This window comes from Scyliorhinus canicula, chromosome 9 (genome assembly GCF_902713615.1).
Source record: "Scyliorhinus canicula chromosome 9, sScyCan1.1, whole genome shotgun sequence".
Classification (NCBI taxonomy): Eukaryota; Metazoa; Chordata; class Chondrichthyes; order Carcharhiniformes; family Scyliorhinidae; genus Scyliorhinus; species Scyliorhinus canicula.
Window position 1 is genome coordinate 144,596,016 of NC_052154.1, and position 20,700 is coordinate 144,616,715.

The following is a 20,700-nucleotide window of genomic DNA, read 5'->3' on the forward strand; positions in this document are numbered from 1 at the left end:
GGGTTTGGTCAATGCTGTGGAAGGTGCCTTGTTGAGTTGCTGGAGTGCATCTTGTACATGGTACAGGCTGCTGCTACTGTACATCAATGGTGAAGGGAGTTAAGGTTTAAGGTGACATATTACAATCATTTTTTCCTTGGCTGTTAAACCCTTTAGCGCCTTTTCTCTGTACTGTATGTTTGTGTATACCATGTTGGACAACTTGATTAGAATATTGTTTTTCTTCTTTAGGGGTAAAGCCATTCCAGTGTAAAACATGTCAGCGTAAATTCTCCCGCTCCGACCATTTAAAGACTCACACCCGAACTCATACAGGTAAAACAAGTGCGTAAACTTTTTTTTTGACATTTTACTTTCTTAGACGCGGATTTTAATATTTTAACAGCTAATATTCACTGCTGCTATTGTAATACGTGAACCCTTTGAGCACTGATTGTTCGTTTTAAAAAAAAGGATAATTCTTAAGTGAGGTTTCTTTCGAATTTTATCACCAATTGATTCCCTTTATTCTCCCCACAGGAGCTGCTGGCCGAAACGCAGCCTCCTTGAACTGGGAGGGCAGGATGGTTGGGCCTGCGGACTTCTCCATGACCACCATCAATGCCACTCCATGAAGGGCCAACAGAGAAGTGTGCTTATAGCAAGGGGGGAGAGAGATATTTGCCAGTTTTTGGTTTATTTAAACACCCAACTCCCCCGCCCCTGCCGGTTTTTCACATAACAGAGAATCTTGTCATAGCTTTTGACACTCTGTTTGGTAAACCAAGCAAATACTAAAATGAAACTGCCTCCAATTGAGGCTGGTGGGACTTATCAGCAGCCCAACCACAATCATCAAAACCTTAAGAGATCAGATTTTCCGCAATAAGCATTTTTAGAGTTAAGTAGAATTTATCAGATCTGCCAATCTTCAGGCCAAGTTACTGAGACAAGTAGAAGTTCTGTTTGCCTAAGATCAGTGTTTGGGAGAGATTGGCAAGATCCAAGGCTTAGGGACCCTGTAAATATGTGCAAGGATAGTGCTGGAGTTAAACCAGTTAACTGAGCAAGCTGCCTCCTGGCAGGAGCACTCAGTCCTATCACACCAATTTCCCTTTGGCGATGCTTTGCAGGATTATCTGAGTTGAGTTCAAAGAATCCCAGGCCCTGAAGGTAAGACCACTTCTTCAGGTTCCATAAAGATGCCCTATTGGTTGGTCAATCATCAGCCATGCTTCAGAGTGCAACTTAGTTTGGGTTGTTGAATGTTTGGGTCTATCATAGATGGTTGACTTGCTTAGGAACTTTCCATCTATTGTCAAGTCACCTTGGCCCCAGAGAGACCCAGCTTATCTTCTCCTGCCCCTTCTCACCCCCTCGCCAAGTAGGATAAGAATTCTTCTGAGGAACCAAAAGTTAATTTTCACAATTTTCATAGAATAGAATCATAGAATTTTGTTCTTGTTTCATAAATATAAATATTCTCTGCATTAATGTATCTTTGGCTATCTTTATATTACATCACCATAGTCCTCAAAGGGTTAAATTCTGTTCAAATTTTAACTGCATCAATGATTTGTGAAATATCAAATGTCTTTAATTTGATACATGGCACTTGCCCTTTTTTTGTCAGCATTTCTATCGCAACACCTGCAAAATGTTTAGTTTCAGTCGAATATGTAAAACTTACTATCCAGGTATGGCAGGACTTTAAAAGTTATGTGATTCATGGGCAGCTTGACTATAACATTTATCATTCAACACACAAAGTTAAAAATGTCCATTACGACCCAACACCTCTACCAGAGAACTGACCAGAACGATAGTGAACCTTTTACTGTCCTTAGATGTCACTATCATGTGAGGTGTAAAATGTACATTCCACCCAATCCTATGTGGGGTTTCCATCCAGTGAGTTCAGTTAAAATGGTTCCTTTGGTCTGTAAAATATAATTGAAAAGCAAATCTGTGAATATCATTTGTGAGTTGAGGATAGAAACTCCCGTTGTTGGTCATCATGTGAAAGCTTAATAGATTTGGATAAAATTCCTCTTGGCGGCATTTTAATGGCAGCGCTAATCTGTTTAGGACACAATAACTGGGTGAACAAGATTGCTAAGTTAGTGGCAATGACACAATAATATACCAACACTAATTCTATTGCTTTAAAAGTTCTACACTATAAATTACTTACAAAGTGCAAATATTGAGATTATGCTGTGGCTTAAGGCATTGGACATCAAAAATTATTTTATATCCTAATTTTGCTAACTGTTAACTCCATATCTGGAAGTGTCACTCAGAAAGCTGTGGGGTGGTTGGTGTTGAAGATTGAACAACAGCTGCACTGGTGCTGTTCTTGGGTTATAGCGGAGATGACACGCTGGTGCAGAGGGAAAGGCGTTTGAATCTGCATCTAGCTACACTTGACCCACAGGAGTTGGATCATGGCACCGAGTCCCTTGAAATAGAAGCTGTTGCATTCTCCTGTACTAATATCCACCATCTTCAACACAAAACAAAAATGAAAATCACATTAGGTTCCTAAGGAAAAAAATCAGAATTCTGTTCTTTGCATCACCTATTTCCTCTTATCTCTCTGCATACACTAATGTGAACTGTCCATCTCAAAGGTTGTATGCCAGTCCACAATGAGTGTAATTATGTAAAGCAAAAGGGCACTGCAATGGAAAAGGGTGGGGGAAATCTTGTTTTTAATCTTTCCAAATCAGCAAGTTTTTGAAAAGTCTAGGAAGACAACTTCCTTATTTATGATGATTTGACATTTTTAGTAAGAAAAATGAAGACGCCTCTGGAAATATTAATACAAGCTGTTTGTCCTATTAACATTTTTGCTGCCGTTTTGGAAACTCCCATCTTAGTTAGATTTTAATCCTTCCAGGGGAACTCTGTGACCTGGCATCCCAAGCTCCCTACCTCCCCTGTAAAAGTGATGCTTGCAATGGGCCAATCTCTGGGAATGGCTGGCATGCATCTCAGGACTTTCTGGAGACTTATAGTAAGGGACTGAAAACCAGAAGCCCAGCACCGCTAGAGCACTCAGGATCTTCCAATATGCTGTCAGTGAGACCCATTCCCCTAGGAAGCAACAGGTCACAAAATCTGACTGCAGTGACATAGAATTAAATAATTCGAAGCACAGAAGGAGGATCTTCTGCCCATCGTACCCATTTAAAAGCAACTATTTTACAGGATGTGGGCATCACTGGCAAGTCCAGCATTTTTATTGTCCATCCCTAATTGCCCTTGTGAAGATGGTGGTGGGTCACCTCCCTGAACCACTGCAGTCCATGTGGTGTGTTGATTCTATGCTAGAGCTATCCAACTAGTCCTGCTCCCTGCTCTTTCACTCTAACTCTGCAAATTTTACCCATCAGGTATTTATCCAATTCCCTTTTGAGTGTTACTGCTGAATTTTCTTCCACCACCCTTTTGAAGCATGCAGTCTGTATTGTAACAACTCGCTGCATAAATTTGATCTTCCTCATCTTTTCTCTGATTCTTTTAACGGTCATCTTAAGCTTGTATCCCCTGGTTACTGACCTGTCCAATTGTAGAAACAGTTTCTCATTATTTACTGTATCAAAACCATTTATGAACTTGAACTCCTCCATCAAACCTCCCCCTAAACTTCTCTGCTCTGCGGCGAACAAAGCTAGATTCTCCATTTACTCGACATGACTGAAGCCCCTCATCCCTGGTACCATTCTGGTAAATCTCTTCTGCATCCTCTCCAAGTCCTTGCCATAATTTCAACAAATTAAATGGCACACGACTAGTCTCATTTAGATTCTTAGCAGAGCTGAATTTGGAGTGACGGTGTAAAATCTGGGCAGTCTATCTTCAAAATTGCATTGGGAGCAGTTCAGAGAAAGAGGAAGGATGATTCATGGATCTAAGGCTCTGAATTATGAGAACAAGTTCAGAGCGGTGAACTTTGTTTGTCTGGAAGACAGATTGAGGGGGTGATGTGATTCAGACCTTTAAATTGCTGAGAGATGTGTGTAGGTGTAACTTGGGCTGTGAATGCAAACTAAAGGGAATTTAGAAGGTTAAAAATGAAGAGAAATTAGAAGAATTTGTTCCCCATTGAGTTGTGGAGGTATGCAACAAATTTACAACATAAGAACAAAGGAACATTAAGAAACAAATTTGGCCATTCAGCCCATTCAATTAGGTCCTGGCTGATCCAATCCTTAACTTCAATTTAGCTCCATAATCTTTGATGCAATACATAACAAAAATCTAGTGATCGCAGTCATAAAAGCTCCAATTTTCTTACAATTCATAATCTTTTGTGCAAAGAGAGTTTCAGATTTCTACAAGCCTTTGAATGAAAAGATCCTTTTTGATTTTGCTCCTGAATGTTTTAGTTCTAATTTCAAGATTATGCCCCATTGTTCTTGATTCCCTGTCAGAAGGAATGGTTTCTTTGTACTCTTTTATATCCTTATATTAATTTTAACCACCTCAATCAGATCGCCCCTAAATCTCCTATATTCAAGGGAATATGATCCACGTTTATGCAGCCCGTATTCATAACTTAAAGCACTAAGAACTATAGAAGGAGGCTGTGCCCATCACATCTCTGCTGGTTCTTTACTGGAGGAATTCATTGCTCTAAGTGCTCTTCATAGCCTTGTACACTTTGTGTATTTATCCCAATTTATCTCATTTTCTCAAACAGGTCAGTGGCTTCTGCCTATGCTATTCCCAATTCTAAAAATGTTCCACACTCTCACAGCCCTCTGCCACAGAAATAAATTCTAAACTCTGTCCCAATGACATGTTAAGGCAAAGAATGTGTCCGTCCCATCCACCCCCACCACGTCACTGATTCCCTATCCAGAAGGAATAGTCTTTAGTTATTTCTTAAAATCTACTCAGCCTTCACCTGCTCGTATGGAAATAGCCACAGGATGTATCCCCCTAATTATAGTTCCCCATCTCAGACACCATTCTCCAGCAAAATCTAGTTGAATTAATTAACATCATCAGAAAAGAACTTGATAGACATCTGGTTGAGAATTAATTGGAGTTTACCCAGGGAGAAGGCCAGGGATGGGCACTAGGTAAGTTGTTTATTTGGAGAGTCAGCACAGCCAAGACAGGCCGAATAGCGTCTTTCTGTGCTGTAACCATTCTGTGATTTACAGAGATAGGTACAGGCCAAGATGCTAAGATCACCTTTTGGACATGATAAAATTCAAGGTAGGGATATAGGAGGGAAACAACAGGTCAGGTTGAATAGTAGTCATGTCTGGTTGTTGAATATGTTGTGGAATTTGCAGTACAGTTTCAGTATATTGTGGAATTTTATATAATAATAAACCATGAACCTTTTATCATCACTTTCCCTCAGGTGATTTAATGGATTGGGTGGAATCTGTGATGGGGGTAAATTATAAATGGACAGGGGCAGTAACAGGCTTGATGGACAGAATGGTCTTTTCTGATTTCCCTCCTTTCCTATCCAGGCACTCACTTCTAAAAATCTTGACATTCGATGAAAATGGTGTAATGGTGACAACAAAAGAGAATGACCCATGCTAAACACTTGTCCAACTCATAATGACATTGATACTCTCTTCCCTTATCTCTGCCCCTATAGGTTAATGAATAACTACACAAACAGTGAAAAAGCAATTTTATGACAAGGTGTAATCCTTGCAATAAGTGAATATCCACAAACAAAAAAAAAACTGTGAGGGGGCTCCCCATGAATTAAAACAAAAAGTCCTGCAGAACCCAATCAAAGAAGAAAAATATATCACAAGTTGATCAAAACGCTAATAGATCTAATCCTTAATAAATCATGTTTAAGTAATATCAGCGACGGTACCTTTATTGTAAAAAAAATAAAAGTTCATTAGGGCTGCTGTTTTAACAGGTGAAAAGCCCTTTAGCTGTAGGTGGCCAAACTGTCAGAAGAAGTTTGCCAGGTCCGATGAACTGGTTCGCCATCATAACATGCACCAGAGAAACCTGACCAAGCTTCAGCTCACTCTGTAAAAGGTGAACAGGACCGCAACGAGCTCAAAGAAAAGGTGACGACACACATTGCTGGGGAAGTCTGCTTTCTTCTGTTCACCCCTCTAAATGTTCAGCAGTTCACAGGTTAACGGGACAGAGTCAATGCCCACATTTCTATGCCTACCTGATGTATGCACTGCCAATGCGGCTGCATTACGCCTCTTCTTCCCATTCAGTGTCTGAGCCAGGGTTGCCAACTCTGCTGCGATGTATTCCTGGAGGGTTCGTCGCCTCTCACCTTCCAACTACAAACCTCAATCAACAATCTAACCAAACAGCCTCCTTATTTCCCTCTTCCACCTGCTTTCAACTAAAAAAGACATAAGTGTTGAAAGTAAACAAAGCACACACTTTATGTCGTGTCTCCATACAATTTAACTCACGGGCTCTTTAGATCAGGGTCCAAGAAATTCCTGGAAGCACCAGGACAATCTTGGAAGGTTGGCAACCTTGGTCTGAGTGCGTAAGAAGAGGTGGATTCAAAGCATGTGGCCATTGTTTATGGAAATCAGTGGCAAGACACTGCACATAGGGCTGTGGTGGCGCTGATTGAGTCATTGTACTTGTATTGTGTGACAGTCCAGTAATACACCACTCTACTCCTTTGTAAATATTGTATATATGGGACCTGTTGGAATTGAATACTACTGTATTTCATTTGTTTTTTTAAAAATGGAAATCCAAATGTATAACCATGTAACATGCAGCCAGTGAAAATAAGTTAAAGATGGCGGACATGCAGGTGGGCATTTAATCTATCAGGTTAACTTTTATTTTAGATCCTACAGTAGATTCACAGAGGAACGATTAGATGGGATAATGATGTTGTTCATTCATATGAAGTGTACTTTAACCAGATTATTTTAAGGGAGAGATAAGGTTAACCAGCAACACTTTACAAAAGATTCTGTTTCGAAATTGTACACGATGTACCGAAAGGCCATGCTGGCTATGTGGCTGATTAGTTGTAATGTTAACAGACGTAGTTAAAAGAAAGAAGGCTGGTCCACAACTACCATTAACCATTCCTCTTGAAAATAAGTAACTTAATGACTTTCAGAAATCTTCAAGTATTATGTGTGAAGAAATCTTTTTAGTGTAATGGATTGTACTGTACCCAATGTTTCTTTGTTCATCTATTTACTGCTACCAGCTGGAAATTATTATGTATATATCTGATAATGTATTGCTGTTCTCAAAAATAGGAGGGTTATTAAAAGTAGCGAATAAACAGAAGAAATAGGTACTTCTCAGAATCTGGTTTGTTTGCTTTTACTGTGCAATGATAACACTGAAAATGTAAGCAACATTCTTTCTCCCCACCTCAGCCCACCCCCTCCTCCACTGCGTTCTTAATTAAAGATGACCATAAAGGAGAAAAGCGATGAGATCCCTCAGCTGTTTTACTTCATGGTTACTGTCCTATTTCCAGTCCCTTGTTGTTTGAATGCCACCCTGCTTTGCTAACTACTCCCAGCTCTGGTCAATACTAGTACGCTCTCTCTTCTGGTATGGGCAGGGATCTGCTCACCTCACACAAATCAAATTGACAAGAATGGCAAGCAAAATGTGCCAGTGTAGAAATATTTTGTGTGGAATCCCCAATGGAGACGATGGGGTCTCAGCTGGCAGCTGGAGAGCTACAGAGCCCCGTGTTGCCTTTTCTTAGGAAGACCCGTGCATTTTGTTCCATTCAGGCATTTGACAGGCACTGGAGGGCCTTCCTCTGATATCAAGGGCCCCAGGGACATAAAGCGCCACCCATCAAGGGCGGCAGAACCATTGGGGAGGCGATAACTACTACCAGTATGACATGCTTAATGATCGCCGCTGTATCCCAGGCTAGAGGTGAGTGATGGCGGGAGATGGTTGTGGAAGGGGGAAGGGGGGTCAGTCATAATAATGATAACCTTTATTGTCACAAGTAGGCTTATATTAACACTACAGTGAAGTTACTGTGAAAATCCCCGAGTCACCACATTCCGGCGCCTGTTCGGGTACACAGAGGGAGAAATTAGAATATCCAATTCACCTAACAGCACATCTTTCGGGACCTGTGGGAGGAAACCGGATCACCCGGAAGAAACCCACCCAGACACAGAGAGAACTTGCAGACGCCTCACAGACAGTGGCCCAAGCCGGGAATCGAACCTGGGACCCTGGAGCTGTGAAACAACAGTGCCACCCACTGTGCTACCAAGCCGCCCATAGGATGTTGGTTCCCCTTCCCGATGCTGGGCCCCTTGATCAGGCACTGAGTGTCATTAGATGAGGAGCTCCCCCAGGAGCCTGAGAGCAACCCCGACTGTGCTTACTTGCCATGCTCCCCACTCACACAGTGAGACCCCCACTCACCATTATGTTAATACCAGTGGCAGTGAGATGAGACTCTTAAGTAGGCATTAATTGCCCACTTAAGGGCCTCAATTGGCAGTGACCCACCAACCTTCCCACCACGGCTTAATGAGGTGGAGACGGGAATGTGGTGAGGACTCCGTCCACCACCAACTGATCTGATTAAATGTTCCCCTGCCACCACACCTGCCATGGGAGAAGGCATAACATTCCGCCCTTTTGCCTGATAGGAAGTTTGGACAATGGATTTCTGGTGTCACTGAGCTTATATGATAAATGCGACTGATTCAATAGTGAACTGGTGCTGCTCCACATATTACAAAGAAAATTACAGCACAGGAACAGACCCTTCGGCCCTCCCAGCCTGCACTGATCCAGATCCTTTATCTAAACCTGGCGCCTATTTTCCAAGGATCTACTTCCCTCTGTTCCCCACCCGTTCATATATCTGTCTAGAAGCATATTAAATGATGCTATCATGCCCGTCTCTACCACCTCCACTGGCAAAGCATTCCAGGCACCCGCCACCCTCTGCGTAAAAAACGTTCCACACACATCTCCCTTAAACTTTCCCCCTCTCACCTTGAAATCGTGACCCCTTGTAATTGACACCCCCATTCTTGGAAAAAGCTTGTTGCTATCCACCCTGTCCATACCTCTCATAATTTTGTAGGTCTCAATCAGGTCCCCCCCTCAACCTCCGTCTTTCCAACGAAAACAATCCTAATCTACTCAACCTTTCTTCATAGCTAGCACCCTCCATACCAGGCAACATCCTCGTGAACCTTCTCTGCACCCTCTCTAAAGCATCCACATCCTTCTGGTAATGTGGCGACCAGAACTGCACGCAGTATTCCAAATGTGGCCTAATCAAAGTCATATACAACTGTATCATGACCTGCCGACTCTTATACTCAATACCCCGTCCAATGAAGGCAAGCATGCTGTATGCCTTCTTGACCACTCTATCGACCTGCGTTGCCACCTTCAGGGTACAATGGACCTGAACTCCCAGATCTTTGTACATTAATTTTCCCCAGGACTCTTCCATTGACCGTATAGTCCGCTCTTGAATTAGATCTTCCAAAAGGCATCACCTCGCATTTGCCTGGATTGAACTCCATCTGCCATTTCTCTGCCCAACTCTCCAATCTATCTATATTTTGCTGTATTCTCTGACAGTCCTCCTCGCTATCTGCAACTCTACCAATCTTAGTATCATCTGCAAACTTGCTAATCAGACCACCTATACCTTCCTCCAGATCATTTATGTACATCACATACAACAGTGGTCCGAGCACGGATCCCTGTGGAACACCACTAGTCACCCTTCTCCATTTTGAGACACTCCCTTCCACCACTACTCTCTGTCTTCTGTTGCCCAGCCAGTTCTTTATCCATCTAGCTAGTACACCCTGAACCCCATATGACTTCACTTTTTAAATCAACCTGCCATGGGAAGCTTTATCAAACGAAATTACTTTTGGCCTTGTTATAAAGCACTGCTCAGAAGTAAGCATTGGAAACTGGGATAGAGGCATTCTTTGAAAAAGGAAAACTTGCATTTATATAACGGCGTTCACAGCCTCATCCCATTGGAGAGTGCTTTACAGCCTAGGAGTACTTTTGAAGGGCTGAGAACAGCTTGCTCAGTCACATGAAGATGCATGGTGGAAGCTCTTGGCCTTAAGTAAACGTCATCCCCTAATCAATGGACAGTCTACAAGTACTTTTCAAGAGAAGTCACTGTTCAATGCAGGAAACTGAAAGTCAATTTGTATACAGCAAGATTCCAACAGCACTGTCCAGATCATCTGTTTTACTTGTGCTGGTTGAGCGGAAAAAAATTAATGGTCAGGACACCCTGGCTTTTCTTCAAAACAGATTGCTCGGATCATTCACATTCATCGGAGAGGGTGGACAGGGCCTTGGTTTAGTGTCTTACCCAAAGGGTCTTGCCACTGACAGTGCAGCACTCCTTGGAACAAGAAACTACAAACTTCCAATTCAGAGGCAGGAGTCTGACAAACTGAGCCATAGCCGGCACTTTTAGATAAACATAATGTCATGATATGCAAACATGCAGCGAATGAACACATAGAATAGGACACAACCAATGAGCAGTCAGGACACTCAGGGGTGGTATCTTACTATAAAAGGGATGAGGCACTCACACCCTGCCTCTTTCCACAAACCAACATCTACAGAGTGAGACAGGGTGTATCCTCAGCATCACACCCCAGCACGTGGCTTAGAGCAAGGCTGGTTCAGTTAGACTGAGTTACTACATTTAGATTAGCAGAGAGTCGAACTCATTGAGAACTGTGCTCATAGTTCAATAAAACACAATGAACTCACTTCAAAGTCTGGAGCATCTTTTACTGAAAACTGCATCAAGTGGCAGCTTGTGTTATTCCAAATTACATAACACAACATGATACCAGGAGTCTGTTCAATCTAGTTAGTTAAACTCAGCAAGATCAGTGAAGACCAGCGAATGTATACCGGCACAATGGAAAAGATTCAGGCTCCTCACCAGCTCAGGACCTCCAGCAATCTCAGTGCCAACTGGCGGACATTCAAGCAGAAATTGCAACTTTACGTCGAAGCATCAGACCTCAATGGTGCATCTGAAGCACGGAAGATAGCTCTTTTCCTCATCACAGCGGGTGATCACGCTTTGGAAATATTCAACTCCTTTCACTTCGCCGAAGACCAGGACAAAACAAAGTTTCAGACCAACCTGGACAAGTTTGACAGCCACTGTGAGGTGGACACCAACAAAATCTTCGTGCACTACATATTCAAGCAGCGATTGCAAGGTAAAGACGAATCCTTCAACTCATATTTAACTAACCTTAGACTGCTAACACAATCCTGCAACTTTGGTGATATCACTGACTCCATGATCAGAGACCAAATTATTTTTGGAGTCCACTCTGATCCTCTGAGAGAGCAGTTACTGAAGATCAAGCATATTACCCTGCGATTGAAACTTGCACAGTGCATGAGTACGCTAAAAATCGCTATTCCCAGTACAAAACGGCAGAAAATGATAAACTAGGCTCCCACGAGGCGGAGAGTGTGCACGCCATCTCCCGGATGCAGCGCCTTAACATTGACGAAAGCGGCCATTTCACTCACTCTTCCCAGGGCCCGACGCATGCGTGATACGAACGGGATAACGAAGCGGCTGAAACCCGCACTGCGCAGGTACAGATGTCTGATAACCGCACTGCGCATGTGCAACGACGCACGGAGCATCAGGACGCCGACGTCATATCATTGGATTTACAGTGCAGAAGGAGGCCATTCGGCCCATCGAGTCTGCACCGGCTCTTGGAAAGAGCACCCTACCCCCTACCCAAGGTCAACACCTCCACCCTAACCCCATAACTCAGTAACCCCACCCAACACTAAGGGCAATTTTGGACACTAAGGGCAATTTATCATGGCCAATCCACCTAACCCGCACATCTTTGGACTGTGGGAGGAAACCGGAGCACCCGGAGGAAACCCACGCACACACGGGGAGGATGTGCAGATTCCGCACAGACAGTGACCCAAGCCGGAATCGAATCGAACCTGGGACCCTGGAGCTGTGAAGCGATTGATTGTGCTATCCACAATGCTACCGTGCTGCCGTGACGTGTTTGAACTGTGGCACCACCCATTTTAAAGAAACACTGCCCTGCAAGAGGCAGACACTGTTTAAACTGCGGGAAGCCAGGCCACTATGCAGCCCTCCCTGAGCAGATCTGCACCACCAGTCAGGAGCCAGCGCTCCCAATTCCGACGACGGCACATCCGGAGTGTGCAACACCGCCCACAGAATTCTGATCCTGGCAGTGCAATGGATCCAGATGATGAATGCCTGGACAACGCCTACCGTGTGGGCATTATTACAACATGTGAATATGCCACGCCAGACACATCGCAAGTCCAATCAATCCTAGCTGTGGATTCCGAGGACGAATGTCGAGCAGTAATGAAGGTCAACCACTGCCCCATCCAGTTCAAGTTGGACACAGGTGCCTCTGCCAACCTCCTCTCACAGGCAGACTTCAAACGCATTAAGAAGCCCCCCACGGTCCTTCCAGCTGTCTGCAAGCTCCTGGATTACAACGGGAATGGCATCACGGCACTGGGATCCTGCCATCTGCACGTATCCAACCGACACACACAAGCACGGTTCCGCTTTGAAATTATTAAGCCGGACAGGGCATCTCTACTAGGTGCGCACGCCTGAAAGCAGCTGAACCTCATTCAATGGGTTTACACCACAACATCCTCCCATGTGGATCTTCAGGCCTGCATCGATGACATCTTCGCCCAGTATCCAAATGTGTTCAACGGGATGGGCACGCTTGCCGCATTGATGCCAAGCCAGTGGTCCGCGCAACACGATGTGTCCCTGCTCCACTGAGAGCGCGGCTGAAGGCATAGCTCAAGGATCTTCAGCAAAAAGGCATCATATCCAAGGTCACCGAATCGACTGACTGGGTCAGCTCGATGGTGTGCATAAAGAAGCCTTCGGGGGACCTGCGCATCTGCATTCATCCCAAGGATCTCAATAAGAATATCATGCGGGAACACTACCCATCCCGAAGCGGGAGGAACTCACAAGTGAGATGGCACACGCGCGCTTCTTCACCAAATTGGATGCAACACAGGGATTTTGGCAAATCCAGCTGGAAGAGTCCAGCAGAAGGCTCTGCACCTTCAACACGCCTTTTGGCAGATACTGCTTCAATCGCATCCCATTTGGCATCATTTCGGCATCGGAGATACTCCATCGCATCATGGAGCAGATGATGGAAGGCATTGAAGGGGTTTGTGTGTACGTGGACGACATCATCATATGGTCCACGACCGCTGAAGAACATGTGTCCCATCTCCAGAAGGTATTCCGCCGTGTACATGCCAACGGTCTAAAGTTAAACTGGTCCAAATGTTGTTTAGGCACATCGATGCTCAAGTTCCTCGGCGACCAGATCTCACAGCATGGTGTGCGCCTGGACACATACAAAATCAAGGCCATCGAGGTGATGAAGGTCCCTGAGGACAAAAAGACGGTGCTGCGCTTCTTGGGTATAGTCAATTTTCTGGGCAAATTCATTCCAAACGTGGCCACAGACACCATGGCCCTACGCAACCTGGTGCCTTTGAGTGGAAGGCGGCACACCAGACAGAGTGGCTGGAGCTGAAAGCCAAGCTCACCACTGCACTCGTCCTGGCATTCTTTGACCCGGACCGGGAAACAAAGATATCCACAGATGCGAGTCAGGATGGCATCGGTGCGGTGTTGCTTCAACGAGATGACACATCATCCTGGGCACCAGTAGCCTACGCATCAAGGGCGATGACGCCCACTGAAACCAGATATGCACAGGTTGAGAAGGCTTGGGTCTTCTCACCGGCATCCTCAAATTTCATGATTATGTCTACGGCCTGCCGACATTCACTGTCGAGGATCATAGGCCTCTGGTCCACGTCATCCACAAGGACCTGAACGACCTGACGCCTCGATTGCAGAGAATCCTGCTGAAACTTAGGAGTTATGACTTCAACAATGAGGGCAGCATGATAGCATTGTGGTTAGCACAATCGCTTCACAGCTCCAGGGTCCCAGGTTCGATTCCGGCTTGGGTCACTGTCTGTGCGGAGTCTGCACATCCTCCCCGTGTCTGCGTGGGTTTCCTCCGGGTGCTCCGGTTTCCTCCCACAGTCCAAAGATGTGCAGGTTAGGTGGATTGGACATGATAAATTGCCCTTAGTGTCCAAAATTGCCCTTAGTGTTGGGTGGGGTTACTGGGTTATGGGGATAGGGTGGAGGTGTTAACCTTGGGTAGGGTGCTCTTTCCAGGAGCCGGTGAAGACTCGATGGGTCGAATGGCCTCCTTCTGTACTGTAAATTCTATGAAACTTGGTGTACACACCTGGCAAGGAGCTCATCATCGCTGATGCATTGTCCCCCTATGTCACTTTATCCAGCGAGTCGCTGGAGATCATCCAGCACATCGAATCGTAGGTGCAGCTGTGTGCTAGCACTTTCCCGGCAACAGATGAGAAGGTAGTTCTCATCCATGATGAGAAAGCCGAAGACCCCCTCTTGCAGCGTGTCATCCACAACCTCACCAATGGCTGGCAGAAACGGCAGTGCCCACAATTTTACAATGTGAAGGATGACCTGGTGGTGATGGTGTTCTCCTCAAGCTGGACAGGATTGTCATTCCGCTCAGTCTCCAGAGCTTGTTGCTGCGCCAGATTCATGAGGGACACCTGGGCATCGAGAAGTGCAGATGCAGAGCCCGGCAAGCTGTCTACTGGCCCGGCATCAGCCAGGACATCACGACCAGGATCCTGAACTGTGCTACCTGTCAGCGGTTCCAGCCAGCGCAGAACAAAGAGACGCTCAAACAGCATCACATAATGTCCTCTCCATGATCCAAGGTTGGCATCGACCTCTTTCATGTGAATGGTCGCGACTACGTATTGATCATCGACTATTTCTTGAATTACCCTGAGGTGCTGAAGCTCCCAAACCTCACCTCTCGGACCGTCATCAAAGCCTGTAAGGAGACGTTCTCAAGGCATGGCATCCCAATCACCGTCATGAGCGACAATGGCCTGTGCTTTAACAGTTATGAATGGTCCACGTTTGCCAGGTCATACAATTTCCAGCATGTCACCTCCAATCCGCACTATCCGCAGTCCAATGGAAAAGTCGAGTGCACGTTGTGAAACAGCTCATCTGCAAGGCCGAGGACTCTGCTTCCAACATACACCTTGCACTGCTCGCGTACAGGGCGACTCCATTGTCCACTGGCATGTCGCCGGCTCAACTCCTGATGAACAGGGACCTGCGGACAACGCCTACAGCTATACACCTGCCCAACCTGAATCACCTCCCGGTGCTGCAGAAGATGCAGCAGCTCAGAGACCGTTAGAAGCAGGGCTATGATGCCCATGCCACCGATCTGGCCGTGCTATCCCCAGCAGACACTGTCAGGATCCAGATACCGGATGGTGGGCGGTCTGCCCCGGCTGTCGTTGTTCGACAGGCCCCGCTCTTATGTTGTACGTATGGCTGATAGCTCCATTGAGCAAAGGAATCGACGGGCACTGCGCAAAGTTGCCTGCCCGCAACCACTTTCTCATCCATTTCCATATGTTGAATTGCCACCTCCTGATACCTCGCCCCACAAGGCCACCAGTGAGACTTCCATCCCGCCTGTCAAGGAGCCGTCATCCCCTCCGCCACCTCTCTGGTGGCCGACCAGGATCCGACGCAAGCCTCAGAGACTGGACTTGTGAATGTTTGTTTTGTTTGCTCTGTTCTGTTGTCCTCCATCAGTCACGTTAGACAGACTCATTCACATGTAAATACATTCGCATACGCCAACAAAACATTAAAAAAGGGGAGATATCATGATATACAAACAGGGGTGGTATCTCATTACAACAGGGATGAGGCACTCACACCCCGCCTCTTTCCACAGACCAACATCTACAGAGTGAGACAGGGTGTATCCTCAGCATCACGCCCCAGCATGTGGCTTAGAGCAAGGCTGGTTCAGTTAGACTAAGTTACTACATTTAGATTAGCAGAGAGTCGAACTCATTGAGAACTGTGCTAATAGTTCAATAAAACACAATGAACTCACTTCAAAGTCTGGAGCATCTTTTACTCAAAACTGCATCAAGTGGCAGCTTGTGTTATTCCAAATTACATAACACAACACATAACTGTCGATGATTCCCAATGTGGCAGGTTTACAATCTCCTTAAATGGAAGCATTGATTGCTGCTTTTTATTAAAGCTGTGTTTATTTGTGCTGCAACTGTTCCTGCCATTCTTCGCGCGACAGGAGGTACAGTGTTTTGTTAATTATAAAGTATAATATTCACAGGATTAGCGAGAAAGCTTAAACACATAGGTTTATTCTGTTCAGGAAAAGCAAGGCCCCAACGCAGCATGTAGTACACCAGTTCCAGCCAGGGCCATCCAAAGATGCCGGTTCCAATCCTGGCTGGCCTTTGACTGTCCAAATCAATGAGCCTGCTGTTCGGTTTCTGCCCCTCAGTGGGGGAGCTCGTATTCACGGGCCCCACGGGAGATCAATCGGGTCATCCCTGTGGGTCTCGTGGGAGTTATTACAATAAAAGTAAAGTAATGTCCCAGATGATCATCGGTGGTGATTTAACCCGAGGATCAGCACACCGCAAGGTTGAGAAGGCTGAATAACCTCAGCCGGGAATTGAACCCAGGAATTGCTGTTGGCCTTACTCTGCATCACGAACCAGCTGTCGAGCCAACTGAGCTAAGCATACACAGGTACAGAGAGGGATAGGAGAACAATATCACAACTGTCTCAATACAATCATTAGAAATAACTAGATACCTCTACAGCCCCACCAGAGACCAAGGGAGAAACAGGATGAGGCCATGGATAGCATGGTAAAATGGTGCACACCCTCCCATGCTGTCAGCTCACAGTTACTATGGAAAATCAGGATACGTTTTTCGTGCCATGTTGGGGTGCGCACCAACATACATCTCCCTAAACTCCAGCAGCACCAAAGGCACCAACGACCCATCACAGCCTCCTCTCCTCACATACCAGATCCATCGGCATCCATGTAGAAGCCAAGCATGGATTCTTCGTACCCATCCTTACAAAAGCCAAGAAAATACGTTTATACCCCAGTTCTAAAGGGAGTTACATATATACTGCACAATGCAATTTAACCCCAAACTGAGGCCCAGTGCAGAATCAACATCATTTTATACTATTATGAAGAGAGGACCGGCAGCAACATGTTTGGATTTTGATCAAACCTTCAGAGCCTTCCATGCAAGGAAGAAGAAAAAAAGGAGGAAAAGCTAGAATTACCAGGACTAACCCTTAGGATAACAAGGGATCTAGACCCAACCCAGACTCGGGGCACGATTCTCCATCCCACTGCACCTGTTTTGTGGTGTAGCATGCCCCCACCGGCAACGGGATCCTCCGTCCCTGCCGACGGACAATGGGGTTTCCCATTGTGAGCACCCCCACGGTGTCGGGAAATCCGCGGGCGTGAGTGCGCTGCCGGCGAAGCGGAGGATCCAGTCAACGGAGAATCCCGCCCCATGTTTCTCGTCTTGGCACACCAAGCAGCCACCAATGAAGACGAGAAGGTGCTCAATCAACCAAAAGGGTGTTCCACCCCTCATAGCGGACCAACAGGATATCCACCAAGCATAGTACCATGCTCATCCCCAGGCCCCAAGTACCAAAGAAGCAAAAGCCAACCTCCCAGGATGCCCCCAACAAGCACCCTTAAAAAGGGACATCCCAACCCCCCATATGCAACAGGATACTATCCACAGCGCCGTACCAGGCCGAGCCCAGCACATCTTAATACACAGGAAATTATACCCCCAGAGCCACCAGCACACCTCAAAACCTGCACCCCAATGAAAACCTATACCTCTTCCACCCATCTCGGGCAATGCACTGTCTCTGCAAAAACTAAGAAGAAGAGGATAATGACTCCAGTGCCAGCCGGGGGGCACCCAAACCCAAGAAGAGGACCCAAAGACGTTGGGTGCCCCGAGAGGGAGTGCTGATTCCCTCCACCCCGGTACAACCAGAGGAACTTTCCCCAAACCACTGGGCCAGACCAGGATTAGAAACAACACCTTGCTCACTTGGATGAAATGAGAAAGAAAGAAAGAAAACCCCCAGGGGAGAGACTTCCGAACTGACTCAGAATGACCGCCATCACAGAAGGGACACCAAGAATAATCCCTCTTCTCAACAAACCACCACAGTTAGTCAATCTCACCTCAGCGTGTGCCATCATTAAATCTTCTTATTCTAATAGCTGAAAAGAGGAGCTCAAAGAGAGATCCAAGCGAAAGAAGACTCACCCTCCGGAGTCAGAAGGGACCCAGTCCTCCCTAGGATTTAAAATCTGCCCAGGCCATCGAAGATAAAGCCACAGACTCTTAAATTCAGCACCCTACATTAAAAACAAAAAAAATCCCCCCCCCCCCCCCCAAAAAACTCCATGTATCAACTCTAACTGGGGGCTTATCCTCAATCTCTGTGAGGACTGAACTAACCCGACCAACCTGAACCCTTCAACCCGCCACGGTTCCACTCTTCCTTATAAACAGGAGAAAAACAAAACACTCTCCTTTCACAACCACAAGGGTTATAAGACACAATAACAAAAAAGCTGTGCACAGATCACACTTCACATGATCGACTCAATATGATTTTATTAGAACAGGATCATCGACAACACCTGCTCTCATGCTCACATCTTGCAGTCCCTAACAGGAGAAAGGACAACATTAAATATTAAACAACCAACATACATAATCACAAGGGAGTAACGTCCAGGAATGTAGAAGAAATGCAGGATAAATTGCAAGATATAGACTCCATCCATATTGCACAAGAAGATAGAGGATAAACCAGGATCTGCGAACACTCTTCAGGATCACTCAAGGATTCCAAAGATCGAAGTATGAGGCACCATCACTTCCACTGTACCATCTCTCTGACGTCCAGTCTGCCCACAGCCTTAGGCGCCAGCCAGGGGGGAACGACTCAATCCGGTCGGTCACCTCCAACCCCTTATTTTTTTATTTTTTTAAAATTTAGAGTACCCAATTATTTCTTCCAATTAAGGGGCAATTTAGCGTGGCCAATCCACCTACTCTGCACATTTTTGGGTTGTGGGGGCGAAACCCACGCAGACACAGGGAGAATGTGCAAACTCCACACAGACAGTGACCCAGAGCCGGGATCGAACCTGGGACCTCAGCGCCGTGAGGCGGTTGTGCTAACCACTAGGCCACCGTGCTGCCCTTTTTTATTTATTTTTAATATAAATTTAGAGTACCCAATTATTTTTTTCCCAATTAAGGGGCAATTTAGCGTGGTCAATCCACCTAACCTGCACATCTTTGAGTTGTGGGGGTGAAACCCATGCAGACATGGGGAGAATGTGCAAACTCCGCACAAATATTGACCAAGGGCTGGGATTCGAGCCTCCAACCCCTCATGATGAGCATCGAGAATAGGGCAATGCAGGACCAGCCATTGGTGGGTCTGACCCCTGGCTTCGAAGATCAGATTCATTGTTCTCCATCGAATCTGAGGCACCCAGCCTCCAAATCAAGATCACCAAAATGTGGCAGACATTTTTTTAACTCAATCGGGAACTCGCTTCCCTCCTCTCAAGGGTATGAGCCCATGAACACACCTTGCCCGGCCTTACCTCTCGAACCCGTTGCGGTAAACAACACACCATGCAATAGGTTCTTTTTTTTTAAAATGCATTTTATTCAAACTTGTATCAAAGTAGGTTACAGCAAATAAACACCCCGGGAAACATTCTTCCCAACAATCAACTATACAGTTTGAATGCAGTAGGTTCTTGACGACATGAAGGCCGACCCTCACCAAGGAAAGTGCTCTCTTGAGTCCAAGAATTCTCTCTTGGACTGCTCTCCCAAACTTAACCCACAATTCTTCAAAGTGGGCTCTAATAACCTGCATCACAGAACCAAGATAACATTTTCACTGGCGGCCATCATTTGGATGTACACAGCACCGTGGAAGCGACAGCCCGTTCAGCAGCAACTATGCCATTGCATACTGGGCCCCAGCCCAGTCCCCCACGACCGCCACAAACAATCCCGGATTTCTAGGATTTATCTTGGCTCTCCTTCGCAGAACACCAATCAGGGACCTCCAGGGAAGCCAAGTAAGCCCAGAGAAAGCAAATATAAAATGTGCACAAGGAAACAAATAAAACATTAAAATATGATCAGAGCCGTAACTTGCGAAAACACAATCACGCTTGGCTCACAACACATGACCCCCCGCCCCCCCAGAAAATGTAGATTGAAAGACAGGGATTAAAGGATGCTAGATCAGCTCCCTGGAGGCTTTGCACACCCTGAAATGCAAAAATGAATAAATTGGAAAAGACAAGCTCACAATATCGCAGTTGTCGACACTGTCAGTGCACATGAAGCTACAGGTGGACAGGTGAGATGCTCACTTCCCAAATGGTTAGCTTTCAGTTAAGGCAAGATAAAGGCAGCAAGGTTGATGCAGTGAAACAGCAACAAAAGAATGCACACTAGACAGAGAAAGATATGCAGGAGTTATGAATGACCAGTAGTTCACACAGAAAGAAGGGAATATTCCACATATGGATCAAACTGCAGAGCTGTGGGAAGCTAAATCACTGGGAAAACACAGGCAGAGTACAGAAACAAGACTGCAAATGAGTTATCAGAGG

The 20,700-nt window shown here is 45.8% G+C and overlaps 1 protein-coding gene across 5 annotated transcripts in view; it reads left to right on the forward strand.

The window, feature by feature from the left end:
- wt1a (WT1 transcription factor a) overlaps positions 1-7,286 on the forward strand; it is an 81,771-nt gene extending 74,485 nt beyond the window's left edge. For 2 of the 5 annotated variants that reach the window (XM_038807845.1, XM_038807849.1), the window contains exons 7-8: positions 232-324; positions 5,891-7,286. In XM_038807845.1, coding sequence (XP_038663773.1) covers positions 232-324; positions 5,891-6,012 — 215 coding nt within the window. In that variant the 3' untranslated portion in view covers positions 6,013-7,286. Of the gene's footprint in view, positions 1-231; positions 325-519; positions 5,850-5,890 lie in introns of those variants that run through there. The other 3 variants (XM_038807847.1, XM_038807848.1, XM_038807846.1) reach the window with 3 other exon arrangements.
- Positions 7,287-20,700: the final 13,414 nt, after the last annotated feature.